General features: G+C 43.4%; 1 protein-coding gene across 1 annotated transcript; it reads left to right on the forward strand.

Annotated features, from left to right (window-relative positions):
* Positions 1-1,528: 1,528 nt before the first annotated feature.
* Positions 1,529-14,591, forward strand: Abhd13 (abhydrolase domain containing 13). The gene is made up of 2 exons (XM_034520559.2): positions 1,529-1,800; positions 11,174-14,591. The coding sequence occupies exon 2, from the start codon at positions 11,194-11,196 to the stop codon at positions 12,205-12,207; it is 1,014 nt and encodes a 337-aa protein (XP_034376450.1). The 5' UTR covers positions 1,529-1,800; positions 11,174-11,193; the 3' UTR covers positions 12,208-14,591.
* Positions 14,592-15,001: the final 410 nt, after the last annotated feature.

Below are 15,001 nucleotides of genomic sequence, written 5' to 3' on the forward strand. Positions count from 1 at the left end.
CGCGCCTGGAGGCATTTAAAGGCTCAGCGAGGCAGGGGCGGGGCAGGAGGAGGGGCAGCGGCGGGCCGGCGCGGCAGCTCAGAGCGCCTGCGCAGCGCGCCTCCGCTGTCTCTGCCTATAGCGAAGAGTACAGTACGTTCCGTCCTTCGCCGCTGGATGTCATCGTTGAGCCGAATTTGAGGAACTTGGAGCCCGAAGGTTTGTGAAGCCTTCCTAGACAGATGAGAATCCTACATCCTAAAAAGTCTAAGGCTCCAGAAAACGACTTTTGCAAAATGAACTGAGGTCCTGTGTTCTTACTGAGCGTTCTTAGCGTTTTTACTGAGCAGAAACAATACATAATTCACAGTAATACATAATCCATGGCACAGAAACATACTTACATGGACTAGAGGCTTCTCCAATGCGCTCAGTGATTTGGAATACAGCTAGCTGATAGTGTTGTTGAGCACATTACTGTCACTCAATAACTATATTAGATACTCAAGATAGAAATATAAACGTATGCTCCACATCTCAGGAACACTTACTTTCCACTGGCAATGGTGGCTATGACCTGCCCTACTCCACAAATAAGAATTCAGACATGATGGGCAAAGTGTAGGGAACACTTGAAGGTGAAACTTTGCGGTACTGGTGAGACTCTAGAGTGTCAAGTGACTTAAAAGGTGGTCTAGTGTGTTGACACAGCATTTCACAAGGCTGACAGTTCAGGGCTAGTTTAAAGTGGAGCCAGATCCTACGACTCCTTGTGGCCAGTTAACTTCTTTGTAGTTTCCCTTAATCTCTTGATCGTTACCTGTGATGTTGCAAAGCCGCACGTGTACAGGAGCACCAGCAGTGCTTTGTACAGCTCTCTCACATCTGCGCCTTACTCAACAGCTCCTGAGCTCCGACATCAGGCACAGGTGGGACTTTGCTTTACTGATATGAGAACCGCGAATTTATGAGCCGAGAGAAGCTAGAAGTTAATTCAAAGCTCTTGCTCTAATGTGTTTTTTAGCTGCATGGTTAATGGAGAAGCAAATTTGTTTTATCCTCAGTGTGTGTGGGGGGGGGGGGGGGGGGGGGGGGAGGGCTAAAAAAGGAAGGACCTGAAAGTTAGGCATGGTAGAGGAGAAAGTTTAGTGTAGATAAAAGAAAGAGCATAGACAAGAGCAGGCACATTTGGGAGAGTTCAGAGTGAACACGATCCCGAGCTGGACCTCGACTGCAAAGAGTCAGGGATGCGTGTAAATGCCTTAGTAGGTTCACTTCGATGGAGGTGGGAAAAGTAGGGAATGGGGATGGGGGGTAGAGAGAGAGACAGAGGCAGAGGAGAGACAGAGACCGAGAGGCAGAGAGATACAGAAGAAAAAGAGAAAAGAAGAGAGAGAAGGGAGGAGAGAAAAGAAAGGAAAGAAAAGAAAGGAAAAGACTCCTTGCTCCACGGAGTCTGTTCAGACATCAGCTGACTAAAAACGCGGAGCTGTACCTACGGGCCACCGTAACACGAGGGCGGAGCACATTGTCCTGCGCATGCCCAGACGGGTGGACCGGTTGGCTTCGTGCTCCCCAGAGGAAGCCGGAGAACAGGTTATGTGGGGGCCGACGGGGGCATTTGCCAGGGACACCGCGCGCGAGCCGGAAGTGCAGGCTGCGCCAGCCGCGCCGCAGGAGCTCCGGGCTAGACGGTGGCGACGGCGGCCCCTCGGCGGGAGGAGGACGATGAGGAGCGGCGGGGGCGGCGCGGGGCCTCGCTGCTGCGCGGAGCCGGGTTCCGAGCCCGCGGCCGACTGCGCAGCCCGCCCGCGAGCCTGAGTGAGTGCGGCGGGGACGCGGGCGGCGGGCGGCGGGCGGCGGGCGGGCGGCCTCCCCGACCTCCTCACCCCACAGCTCGGGTTCGGAAGCCCATGTCTTCTACGGTTCCTTCCCCTTCTTCACCTGGAACAGTCGCCCAGCAAACCCCGGGCTTGGGTCGGAGGGACGGGCACGTTTGTCTGTAACAGGTGCAGACCTGCGAACCTCGCAGCTGCGAGCGAGCGACGGGGCCATAAAACCAAGAGAGTTGTGGCACACTTGAAGTCACTGGGCCCGGAGTAGACTTTTTTTTTTTTTTTTTCTTGTACCATTGGTGTGAAGCGATAATGCCTCAGGGAGTGTGCTTGACGGAGCTGTCAACCTAAAGTAAACCTCCTTCTGCTCTTTTGCACTTGTTTACTGGACATCAGGAACCAAGTGGCACACTGACTTTAAGTTTGCACGTTTGGGTTTTGTTTATTTTGTTTTGTTTTTGTCTGTCTGCCCTGTCTTCTGGCATGAATTAGTCCTTATGTCTGTGAGTGCTTAGACATGTTCTTTTCTAAAACACTGCCTCACCTCACTTAGAATTAATGATTGCCCATGCAGAGTTATGTCACAGCTGTGCTACTTAAGACTTCACTCAGTTGAGCTCTGATTGAGTTGGACTTGCTCTGTACCTTGCTATGCATTGAAAGTGTATCATGGAGTAACATAAGGTCATTGCCATTGAGGAACTCCCAGCCTGTGTAAGCAGGCTCATCACCCGTTAGTAACTACTGCCACATAAGTCGGCCCAGACTACAGGATGGAACTGGTGACACTGGGGACAAGGTCTGAGGAAAGCTTGCTGGAGGATCTGTAGTCTGAGCTGGGTCTCAACAGAAAAATAAAGCTTCATCCTAATAACTTGAGTCAGTGCTGTGATTTAACTGGGATTTGCAATGCTTACTGAGACTTGCTTTGCCGAAATACATAATAAAATGCTTGAATTTTGTCTCAGAAGTGGCAGCGTTTTATCACCACGTTTTCGCCACATGAGAACTAAATACTTCATCCTGCTTTTGTATATTAGGAAATAGATATTCAGAAAGACCAGTCGAGCTGAAGGCAAGCTAACTTCTGTGTATACAACTACAGGTAGCACTTGGCCTGCGGCCTTTCGCAGGAACATTGGAGGCTCAGGTACTGGGCTGTCAGTCGTTGTTTCTCTAGTTCATTCATCCTCCAAGATTACAATTTCTTTCTTATAATTATTGATCTGCCTCAGGAAAACCCAAGGCCCCTAAAACACCCCACTTTAGAGTAGATCTAGGGCAAGCCCCAGTTCTTGTAATTAAGATGTTTGGCAAGTGGCAGGCTTCCTAATACCTTATTACAATACACGCCACTTAGTCTTACAAGTCTTAGATCACAAAGCAATGCGTATTCCTAACATTTGCTTGCCAGAGGTGCAGTGTTTTCCACAGCAAGGGCCACCTACATTCAGAGTGAGCCTGGGAGCTCAAGTACTTATGTGAAATCTGTTTAATATGAGAAAATAAATACCAACTTACGGTAATATCTGAAACGTGTCCTGTTCACAATAGCTTATCACTCTGCAGTTTAACATGAGTGCTCACAGTGCCCAGCTTGAGTTTCTTTCTTTATGATCTCAGAACAAATTGTCATTGACGTCCCTGGTGACATTCATTTGTCATCCAAGTTTTTGCCTAAGATGACTGCATTTGTACAGGCTTTGTGATTTCAAGAGGGAAAGCACAGAAATGATAGTAACTTTTGCTTGGAGGAGTATGGAAACGTTCTCTTCACAGGTTCCCATGCTCTCTGGACCCTCCAGGCCTCCAGCATCTTCACAGCAGATCCTGTTCATCTGTCCCCTAGGACTATTAAAACACACTTACTTATTACTGATGGCATGTGGGTAACCATCAGGGAGATGGATAGCTCACTCTGTGCTGTCTCCAGCACACCAAGAACAGCTATTTGTGTTTGCATTTCTGCTGTGCAGCTGGCAAAGTATCAGAACTTCCTTCCTGTGCTTAGCAGCAAAGGAGAAAAGTTGGTGTGAGAGTGGAGTTCTGTGTTCCGTGAAATATGATTGGAATCTGTTAATTTCCTTTGGAGTAATTAACGAGCACCTTGAGGTTGTCCCGTTGTGATGTGGTTATCAACAGTGACCTGTGCTCTTTATTTTTACAGTCTTCAGGCAACTCAATTTTGTAATTCACAGAGGGAGTTTTCAGAGATCTCTTGCTGTTGGTAGAATCAGTTAATAAATGCAAATTGCACCTTTCCCACTTTAAAGTGGATTAAGTAGAGAGTAATTTTATTTGGGGGGTAGTTTTGAACTTTATTAAAATTTAAACTTGACGATGATAAAGAAATAGATCTATCCAGATTCTTATCTAGTTGACACCACATTGACAGTTACTTCATTCAATTGCTTCAGTTACTGATATAATTGTTACTCTGTTGGGTGAAATGTTACTGGATAAGGAACCTCATGGAATTTAACTCCCTAATTTCCTTTTTGCTGGCCTTGTCAAGTATGTATTCAGATTATTCTGAATCCTTTGTGTTTCTATGAATAATTGTGCTAAGTGGTTAAAAATAAGTGGTACAGACAGCTGCTTAGTAAAGTTAAGAATCCCAGCCCTACGGTTGGCTTTGTCCTGTTTTAAAATATTTGCTCAAGTTTTTTCTTGATTTATTTTGTGATGGACAGGTAGTGGAAGTTTGAGTTGTTTTGCTGTATTATGGATGATTGTGATCTTTGATTTCCTCACTCTGCTCTGTAATGTCAGGAATTTGTGTTGGCAGGTCCAGTCATGAGTATGTGTCTGCCATGTGAACAGCTCACATACAACAGGAAAACTGTGGCACATTGATCATGTTCAGCCTGTAAGTTTTAAGCAACAGGATTCAGAATGGCATCATATGGCATTGTTCTGGGTCTTTAAGTGGTGTAACATAGTAAGATGTGTTGGAGTCTAATAATCACTGCTTAGAGACAAAGCTGTCTAACTTCCAAATAAAAGACACAGAAACCCGGCATTTTTATTTACAAGCTGTAAGCCTAGACTGGGCAGGTTCTGAGCTTTTCTAACTTAGTCCCAGCCATAGGGCCCTTGTTACTTGCTGTTGAAGTCTCACCCAGCTTGCTCTATTCCATCTGTGTCCTCAGGTTGAGCTTCTCTTGGCCACATGCTCATGGTCCATCCTGCCTAATGGCAACCTCTTTCTCCCTCCTGGTTTCTCTCTGAGACCTCTAACTCATTCCTAAGTCCTGCCTTTCTGTCCTCTCTGGACAGTCATACAGCTCAGCCTTATTAACCAGTCAGGGATTATTGGGGAACATTCTTTACAGCACATTGGTTTACACATACCCCAAGACTGGGTTGCAGTCTGGCCTCTCAGTACACAAAGCACAAGACTAACCCTAACAACTGTGGTAATCTGCAGTGGGTCAGATGGGTTTGACAGCACCCCTGGGGCCACAGCAGTATTCTAAAGGATAGGCTTAACTTTGGTATTGAACTCTATTTTTTGAAGCACCAGTTTATAGGATAGTTAAATGTTTTGTTTCTTATGTGTGTGTGTGTATGTGTGTGCCTATGTGAGATTATGTTTACTTTATGTGTGCAGGAGCCTGTGGAGTCCAGAAGAGGAATCGGATCCCCTAGGACTAGTTTCGAGCTACCATGTGGGTGTTGGGAGTTGAGTGAGCAGTATAACCACTAAGCCATCTCTGCAGCCCCTAAGTATATTTTCTTAGAAATAAAACTGTGTCTTTCAAGAACACACATCTGCAAGGCAGCACAGGGTCGATGAAGTCAGATGAGCATGGCTAGTATGCTTAGTATATTAGTCAGCTTTCCTTGTACCTCACTGAAGCTCCTTAAGTTAGGGGCAGAAATGGCATGGCAGTAGCAGAAGCCCTGATGGCAGGGGTGGGCTATATAGCAGCTTCTTATGTGGCACTCACCAGAAAGCACAGAGCTTCTTGGGGTAAAAGTCACACTGAACTGTAACTTTCAAGGTCCACACCTAGTAGGTAGGTCACATCCACCAGACAAGCCCAAGGTCCAGAAGGTTCCGCAGTCTCCTAAAACAGTGCCACCATCAGCACAGCTAAGTCATACATAGCTCAGTATGCCCATCTTAGACATAAAGACAGGAAGTCTCCAGAGTCTGAAGAGAAGTATGTAGCTTGAAGGACCTCACCAAGTGACTACTGTGACTATTTGATGCATTCTCCTCACAATTCTGATGCAGTGTAAGACATAGTTGATACTTCCTGCTCGTGTCTCAGGAACAGTTCTCTTACAAGAAAATAATCTTATCTCCCCTGGCTTTGCATTATAATATAGTCCGTGTGTTTTGTTTCCTGAGAAGTGCTCACTAACAGCAGTGCCATACCCCAGAATGCTCTGTCCATAAAGCCAGAGTTATCTGTAATTGCTATTTTCTCATCCACATACACGTCAAGCATAATTGTAGTTGGATGTATATTTTTTGATTGTGTCATGTATGGTTGGTGGCATTAATACTGTAATGCATAAATTCTAGCACCCTATACTTTTTTGATCATAGTTAATATGATACATGCAAAGCACTTAGTGAAGAGGAACATGTGTTTAGCTTGGGTAGTTTGAGCTGTCAGTGAGGCATCAGGTATTGGAGAACAGTGATGGAAAGCGTAAAAACAGACATGCTAATAAGGACTAATTCATTCTGGAGTGTGCTACAGTCTTGAGAATGAAACCACTTAAGGGATAAGGTGCTTGCTTCTGTTCTTGAAATACAATACCTGAGAAAATTAGTGTTAAAAGGCAGAGAAATCTGTGGCTTGTGGTTATAGAAGTTCACTCTGCTCCTTGTTTTGTGCCTGTACAGGGCAATATGCTGTGGAAGGGCCTGACTAATAAAGAAGACTGTGTCCTTGTAATGCCTTAACTTCCTTGTAACAGGCCCATTTTCTGAAGCCCCCATGTCATTCCAAGGGATATTGGGGAGAGCCACATCCAGACTGTGCGAGAAGTAAGTGAACAGACCTTAGATGGAGCCTGCATGGTGAGAGAGAAGAGTCTGAAGATGGTAGATATTAAAGTTGACAGTGATTACCACCTTAATCAACTGGATAGGATGGCCAGTGAGGTTTGTTCTCGTGTGTTAAGAGCTCGCTCAGACTCCCAGGAGTTTCATGGAGTTAGCCTGCCCTTCTCTGGTTTCCAGGGAAAGTAAGCCTGAAGGTTAAATAAGTCCACATAGTGATGCCATTCAGAGACACTCGATGGTGTCAGGTCATGTCAACATGGCAAGGGCAGCATTGAGAAAGATGAAATCAGGTGTTCCCTCAGACACAGGCTGATATCACACAGCAACGATGTACAAGAATGTCGTGGAAGAGGTCAATGCTTAGTGTTATGTTCTTCACAAACAGGTCTAATGCTTCCTGCTGCACAACCCCCATTGTTCGTAAAAATTCCAACTGTGAGCAAACCATCACTTCTGAATGCATTCTCGCATGCAAAATAACTCCACAAATGCTTATTCTTTTCTGGCGATATCTCATAAAGTTTTGCCATGCAGCATACATACTTTGAGGGACAGTTGCTGACCTCAGTCATGTTGCTGACTGAGTCTTGGGTTAGCTGGGTGTTTCAGACTCAGCAGACCTAAATACTACACGAGGCATGAGCCAAGCTCTGCATTATTGAGTGGTGTTGGCTAGAAAGCCATGTTGGCACCAAGTGTATCTTTCCCATTGGTAGCTCAGGTATAATGGAAAGATGACACCAGAGAGGGAGTAGGGTCTCACACAGTGTGGCTGTTCCCTGTCTTGTTAACGGTCCATGTCGTAGAATCCAGCACCCAGCAGAGGACCAGCTATTACGTTTTGTCAATCAAGGCATTCAGCTCAGAGAAACCCTCACTTAAACATGGCTTGTCTGTAGCCCTTCACTGTCCTCATAACCAGGAAAGACCTCACCAGTAGGATGCTTTTGACATCCAGTCACAGTGCTCCACAGAAGCTCAGCTAGTAGCCTGCCCTTCCCTGGTTTCCAGGGAAGTAAGTAAGCCTGAAGGTTAAATGCTAAACAAGGAGCTCTTGTTAACTCTGTGTCTGATTAACAACTAGAAACAGAGCACTCATCTGTGCAGTTGCCTCAGTACTGGCAGCATTCATTTCCATCATCAGAACACCTGGGCTGTACGTGTCGCTAGTGCATCTCAGTAGAAGCTCAGAGTAACTAATGACAGTTTCACCGAATTTAGAAGACTGCAAACTCTTCTTGAAATTACATTCACATGTTGGAGTTCTTCTAAGAGTATCTTTGAGGTGGGTGGTGGAATAAGGCAGAGATTGCCAACAGGCTGGGTCCTGTGGTGTCATTTTGACCCACAGTCTGGCAGCACAAAGGAAACATCCGTGCATGCTCATTCTATTAATCTGCTCTAAAAAACTGAAGTTCAGTTGGTCTTCATCAAAATGGGCACATAGTTATTCCTGCACTGTGATGTAACTGCCCATTGTAAATTCTGTCTATCATATTTTGTTACCATAATTATGTTATCCTCTAAGGGGACTTCTGAGGAATGTTTTGTGGAGGAAAGTTTTTTACTTAAGTATTAATCAGTTATACACTCAGATGGCCTAAGTACCCACTGCTTAGAGTAGGCCTCAGTTTTAGCAAGCTGATGATTTTAAGACATTGCAGGATTCTTGATAGGCATTTTAGTCTTGAGGACATAGCCATGGGGAGTACAGTTCTTAGACAAGAGAAGGGGCTCAGGGCTGTAGTAGCTGTGGGTTGTAACTATAGAGTACCTTAAACAGATATAAACAGATGGTTTGAACTTTATAATGTGCTTCTTCTATTATGATGGGCTTCCTGTTTCCCCTTACAAGTTTCTCTCTTTAATAAGAACTTTGATTTGAAAAGTAAGTCATCTTACTGCTAATTATTCAATTGCAGCACACTTTATAGTCACATGTTTCTAGATTTTTACTGTCTTACATGTACTAAGTAAATTCTGATATTGGCAATTAGCTTCAACCAAAACCAGAAAACTGTAGAGCCAGAAATATCCATTATAGGGGGAAATGGAATTATCATGTCAGTGGCATTATAAATGCTCTTTAAAAATTCTATTGCTGATCAGTCTTAAGTAGGAATTATTTTAAATCTCATTTTACTGAAGAGAATATTCAGACAAGAACTAGGTGACAAATTTTGTTATCGTCATTGTTTCTGTTACTTTGCAGAGCTGGGGTTCAAGTCCTAGGCTTTGCATGTGCTAGCAGATGGTTTATCATTGACCTGTATATGCTTTCTCTACATTTTTATATTTCATATAAAGTTGAAGCCAATGACCTAAGCTCACTTGACCGTGTATCATCACGTGTCGTCAGTCACATGACCATGTGTCTTTAGACTCTACTGCTGCATGTGAGCTGTTGGCAGGAGACAGGAAAGCATAAAATAACCAAGCCACCCAGTGTATTGGTCTGTTGTGTTTGGCCAGCCAGATTTAATAACCTGCTGTGCTTGGGTATTTTTTTTTTTTTTTAAGTTTTGTTTTTCTTTGACCTTCAATGCTTCTTTTCCTGTAATAAAGCTTGCTACAACTGGATGGCAGTGTTTATTTCTGGGAATCAAAGGAAAAAAAAAAAGGATTCTGCTGTTGTTTCGTGTTCACAATGATTCATTTGAATAAAATTGAAGCATGAAGACTGAGAGGGTGGAAGGAGTCAGTTGCCTAGCGTGCCTGGCTGAGCTTAGCTCCCAGCACGTATAAAACAGAGCATGATGGTAGAGGCCTGTAGTTCCACACTGCAGATGGAGAGTCAGGAGGAGAGAAGTTCAAGGCCATTCTTGACAGTGTGAAGCAGTAGTAAAAACTCATGAAATAATAGACTTTCGACCAATCTGTAAGTTTATTTTTGGCAATCAGTTATTAAGTACTCTTGGTAGCTTATTAGTACTTTTTGAAGCATTTAAAGAAACTTAAAAACTGTCTCATGTTCTTTTTCCATTTATAATAATATGCATAAACTTTATTTCTGAGATACAGTCTAAGTGGCCAGCATTGGCCTCAAACTGAAGTTCCTCCTCATCTCTAGAGAGCTCACCTGGTAAACTTCAATACAAAACTGCCTTCTGGCAGGGTGTATTCTTATGGTAGTTACTTGTTACTGCCTTCCGGTGGGGTGTCATCTTCGCTGATGGTAGTTACTGTTTCAGGGCTCTGTGTTACTGTTGTGTCTGGCATGTCCTCTTGGGTCCTTTATCTTTGGTTCTCAAGATCTGTGTGCATTCATCACAGCTTGACTTTGTTAGCACTGGCTCTTTTGCTGACCCATGACTGACCTCATGGAGGAGCATAGAAGCTGCGATGGATTTCTCACAGCGCTTACAATCAGGGTTGTTTTCAGTCTGATATGGAATATTAAGGTTTTTCTGGAAGTAATACAATATAGAATACGTTACTTTGGATCAGTTTTGGTAGGTTCAAACCTGTTAGTCCACTCTTTATAAGTACAGTTTGCCCTGGACAAGTGTGTCTCTCTTAACCATCTACATTCCATGAACTTGGGGTCCTGTGTCTTTAGCCCTCGCTGCTCCTTTGTTTTGTTTTTTTTTTTTTTTATCAGAGTGAATGTAGATTTTTTTTATCAGAGTGAATGTAGATTTTTTTTATCAGAGTGAATCAGAGTGAATGTAGATTTTTTTTTTTTTTTTTTTTTTAAAGAAAGGGATTTGAAAGAACTGAGGGTAGGAGGGGCTCCAAGAAGCATGCTGCCTCCTGACTTCTTGTAGAGCTAGGACGGCAGCCCGAGAGCCAAGCCTCCATCTCCTTAATGTGTAAAGCTGGGAATGGCATTTAAGCTTTGTTTGTTGTTCTGTTTTGTCAAATCACTGAGAACACATGAATGAGTACAGGAAGCAGATAACAGCATTTCACAGCGGAGGGTTGGTGAGTGTGGTTCACATTTCACAGCGGAGGGTTGGTGAGTGTGGTTCACATTTCACAGCGGAGGGTTGGTGAGTGTGGTTCACGTTTCACAGAGGAGGGTTGGTGAGTGTGGTTCACATTTCACAGAGGAGGGTTGGTGAGTGTGGTTCACATTTCACAGAGGAGGGTTGTTGAGTGTGGTTCACATTTCACAACGGGTGGTTGGTGAGTGTGGTTCACGTTTCACAGCGGAGGGTTGGTGAATGTGGCTCACGAGTACAGGTTGGGAAGATAGAGGGTGGGGCCTGACAGGGAGCTGTGAAAACCCAGAGTGATGGCAGTTCCTAGAGTACCAAGTGCAGTTCATGACGGATTTTACCTTTGAAGTAGAGGTGCTTGCTGAGTCACTGGTTCTCTCTGTGTCTTCTAGGATACCTACGTGGAGCTACCATGGAAAAATCCTGGATGCTGTGGAGCTTCATTGAAAGATGGCTACTGGCCTTGGCGTCCTGGTCTTGGGCTCTCTGCCGCATCTCTCTGTTACCTTTAATAGTGACTTTTCATTTGTACGGAGGGATTGTCTTACTTTTGTTAATATTTGTGTCAATTGCAGGTATCTTATATAAATTCCAAGATGTCTTGCTCTACTTTCCAGAACAGCCATCTTCTTCCCGCCTTTATGTTCCCATGCCCACGGGTATTCCCCACGAAAACATTTTCATCAGAACCAAAGATGGAGTGCGTCTGAATCTGATCTTGGTGAGATACACTGGAGACAATTCCCCCTATTGCCCAACCATAATTTATTTTCATGGAAATGCAGGCAACATAGGCCACAGGTTACCGAACGCACTGCTTATGCTGGTAAACCTCAAAGTGAATCTTGTGCTTGTTGATTACCGGGGGTATGGAAAAAGTGAAGGAGAAGCCAGTGAAGAAGGACTGTATTTGGATTCTGAAGCCGTGCTAGACTATGTGATGACTAGACCTGACCTCGATAAAACCAAGGTTTTCCTTTTTGGCCGCTCCCTGGGAGGAGCAGTGGCCATTCACTTGGCTTCTGAGAATTCTCATAGGATCTCAGCCATCATGGTGGAGAACACGTTCCTAAGCATACCACACATGGCCAGCACTCTGTTTTCATTCTTCCCAATGCGTTACCTTCCTTTATGGTGCTATAAAAACAAGTTTCTGTCCTACAGAAAGATCTCCCAGTGCAGGATGCCTTCTCTCTTCATCTCTGGCCTCTCTGACCAGTTGATTCCACCTGTGATGATGAAACAGCTCTACGAGCTCTCCCCATCCCGGACTAAGAGATTAGCCATTTTCCCAGATGGGACACACAACGACACATGGCAGTGCCAAGGCTACTTCACCGCTCTAGAACAATTTATCAAGGAGGTGATCAAAAGTCATTCTCCCGAAGACATGACAAAAACATCATCCAATGTCACCATCATCTGATGCCACCCTCTTGATGAATGCCTTGGGTTTCAGTGTGTGGAGAATGATGATGTCTTTTCTGGGTGTGTGTTCATACTGGTCTGCACAGTGACTCTGAGCTTTGAACGGCCTCAGCACTCCATTCTGATGATCCTATAACTCTCCAAATTTTCAAACTGGGCTTCTTGAGAGTGTTTAATATTCCCATCAGAACTCCAGCCTGGTGAAATACTTTAGTTTAACATGCTGGTTAGATAGATGTCATCCAAAAGTTTCTTGTTGAGTAAGTGGTAAGATCTAAGTTGTACTCAGATGGAGATGCAAACAGGAAACCTTGAGGTGTGTGTCACTCCTTTAATGAACACTGGGACAGTCCCGGTAAGCACACAAGTGCTGCTGCGTCTTCACCTTAGACGTTAAGATCAAGTGCATGGTGGTGTTTATTCTTGACTTATGCAATGCGATATTTTTAATGTAAATAACACTGGTCACATGCCAATGTATATGGTTTCCTGGGTTATATCTATTTTTATGTAAACTCTATTTTGTTTTGGTGAGGAATGAGTGTGAGGCCTGTGGGAAGATTCCATGTTCTGCTGCTACTGAGATCCGGCTTTTTCCTAATAATAAACAGGACCTTTTTCCAATATAGATGTACTGTGTTTTTGTTAGGAGCTGTCTGGATCGTGGCTAGTGGGATAGGAAGTTAGCATTTTAATACAGCTTTCTTTGTATATTGAACTTTTTAACATTTGTGAGTTTGGTTGCAAACAAAATTTTAGCCTTTGTCAGTTTGTGAATCTTCAGCTAAACAGTTTCAGCCTAGGGCTAGAACTAGCCAATGGTTGAGTGAGGATAACTCAACATGTATGTACACAGCCTTATGCAATGCTTTCATCTGAGTGAAGTCCCAGTACCTAGGATGTGCCTGACCTGACAGAGGCAAGCATCATTTATTGAACTTTTTGCAAGTAAATTTCAAAATGAAAGAAAAACAAAAAGCAAATAACCAAGTATGGCTTAATATTTCAGTTCTGTGTAGTGGGCTATATAAAGGGACAATCTTAGGAAAATTTGTCAGTTTTTACTGGTGGGATTGAAGGGATTCCAAAGCTTTTCCCAGCCTGTTACACATGTAGCAATTAAGGAGCTGTAGGTGGGAAGTTGTACTTGTCAAAGTGAACCCTTTGAAGCCTGGAAGCATTTGGTAACATTCCAGTGAGGAGGTGGAACCTGCCAAGTCCTTTCCCACAGTCCTCACCCACCAGGTAGATGTGCTTGAGCCCTTGCACATTATGTCGGCTCCAACCCATGATTGCAGATAGCTTAGCTGTATTTATTGACTTCCACAAGCAGCTAGAGCACAGTAATAATGCGTCAGTAGTCTTGACCTTCATTTAAAACTTTCCATGAACATAGGGCTAGAAGCACTTTTGCCAAGTAGCATTCTTAGCCTTCATTTTATGCCAGTGTTTAGAAAACAATAATGTATAGCAAGTATAATTTCTAAAGAATAATGCTTTTCTATAAATTATTAATTGTAAAGAGTCTTGTTTTTTAAAGAGTTGGTAACTCATTGTGGAGGGTGTATTTTGTATGTGTAAATTCACCACAATTAAAGGCTGCTTTTCATCTCGTCAATCTTTGCTATGTAGAATGACTATCCTGAATACTAGTCTGCTGAAAGGGCAATGTGGCAACAGCCAGAATGTAGACTTGAGCTGTCATGGCATACTTAGCTAGTTTTTACATTTACAGAGTACTGTATTGGAGTTCTGTTTTCATTAGTCCCCTGGCCTGGAGGAATTTACCAATGTGTTTTATGTATCATCCACTGAAATGGGACAGCTGTTCCTTCCTTGCTGTTTTCTCTGCTGCTTTGTCTTTAGCTTTTGCTGGCTAGGACTTGAGGGGTAGAAGAACAGCACCTGGCTCTCCTAGAGAGAGCACTTCACTTTAGCAGAGACAGCTATGTTTAAGGACTTAGAACATCTCTTATTACCAGCTATGTGTTTGATATAATTTCTTTAGATGAGTGGGATAGAAAACAAACTCAGACTTTCAGGGGCTGTGATGCACTCCAGCATCATTTCTGAAAACTCTCTTTTGGTCTCAGTGAAATATGACTACTGCAGGAGTCACTTCTTCACTTCAGACTCATCACTGATGGGAATGGTCATGGTCTGTCAGTTATGCAGCTACTATGAATTTATAAATACTAAAAATACCCTAAACAGGACAAGATAAACTTAGGAAAAAATCTTAAATTCTGTATTTTAAAGAATAATAGAGAGTGAGACTTAAGAGAGATAAACTTAGTTAGAAAAAAATCTTAAATTCTGTATTTTAAAGGGTAATAGAGAGTGAGACATAAAAAAAAAAAAAAAAAAAAAAAAAAAAAAGGATCCTACAGAGAATACTGCATACTAAAAGAAGAAAGTATTTGTTATAGACTAAAGGATACTAATAGACTAGAAGCCACCTGACAGCAGTTGGTGACTCCATTCTTAAGCTAGAGGCGGAAATAAGTAACTGGTGAGGTGGATGAACAGAAAACTTCAGAACACAATTTTAGATCAAAACCGTAAAACAAGGTGACCCTTGTGCCTCATGTAACTGTCTTAAGGTTTTGATTGTGGTGACACATCCATTAAATGTTGCTGTAAAATGGGTCACACAACAGCTTATGTTGGTTAAATACACTTATGGTGGGCTAGCGACACGTAATGTTGAAAGAGATCATGGTTCTGGTGATATCACTGGAGCGATGGCATGTGTTTTCCTGAGGTTCACACCTACTGATGCTTGCCCTTCT

This window comes from Arvicanthis niloticus, chromosome 16 (genome assembly GCF_011762505.2).
Source record: "Arvicanthis niloticus isolate mArvNil1 chromosome 16, mArvNil1.pat.X, whole genome shotgun sequence".
Lineage (NCBI taxonomy): Eukaryota > Metazoa > Chordata > Mammalia > Rodentia > Muridae > Arvicanthis > Arvicanthis niloticus.

Coding starts and splice junctions, on each gene's coding strand:
- Abhd13 (XM_034520559.2), top strand. CDS start 11,194: ATGGAAAAATCCTGGATGCTGTGGAGCTTCATTGAAAGATGGCTACTG.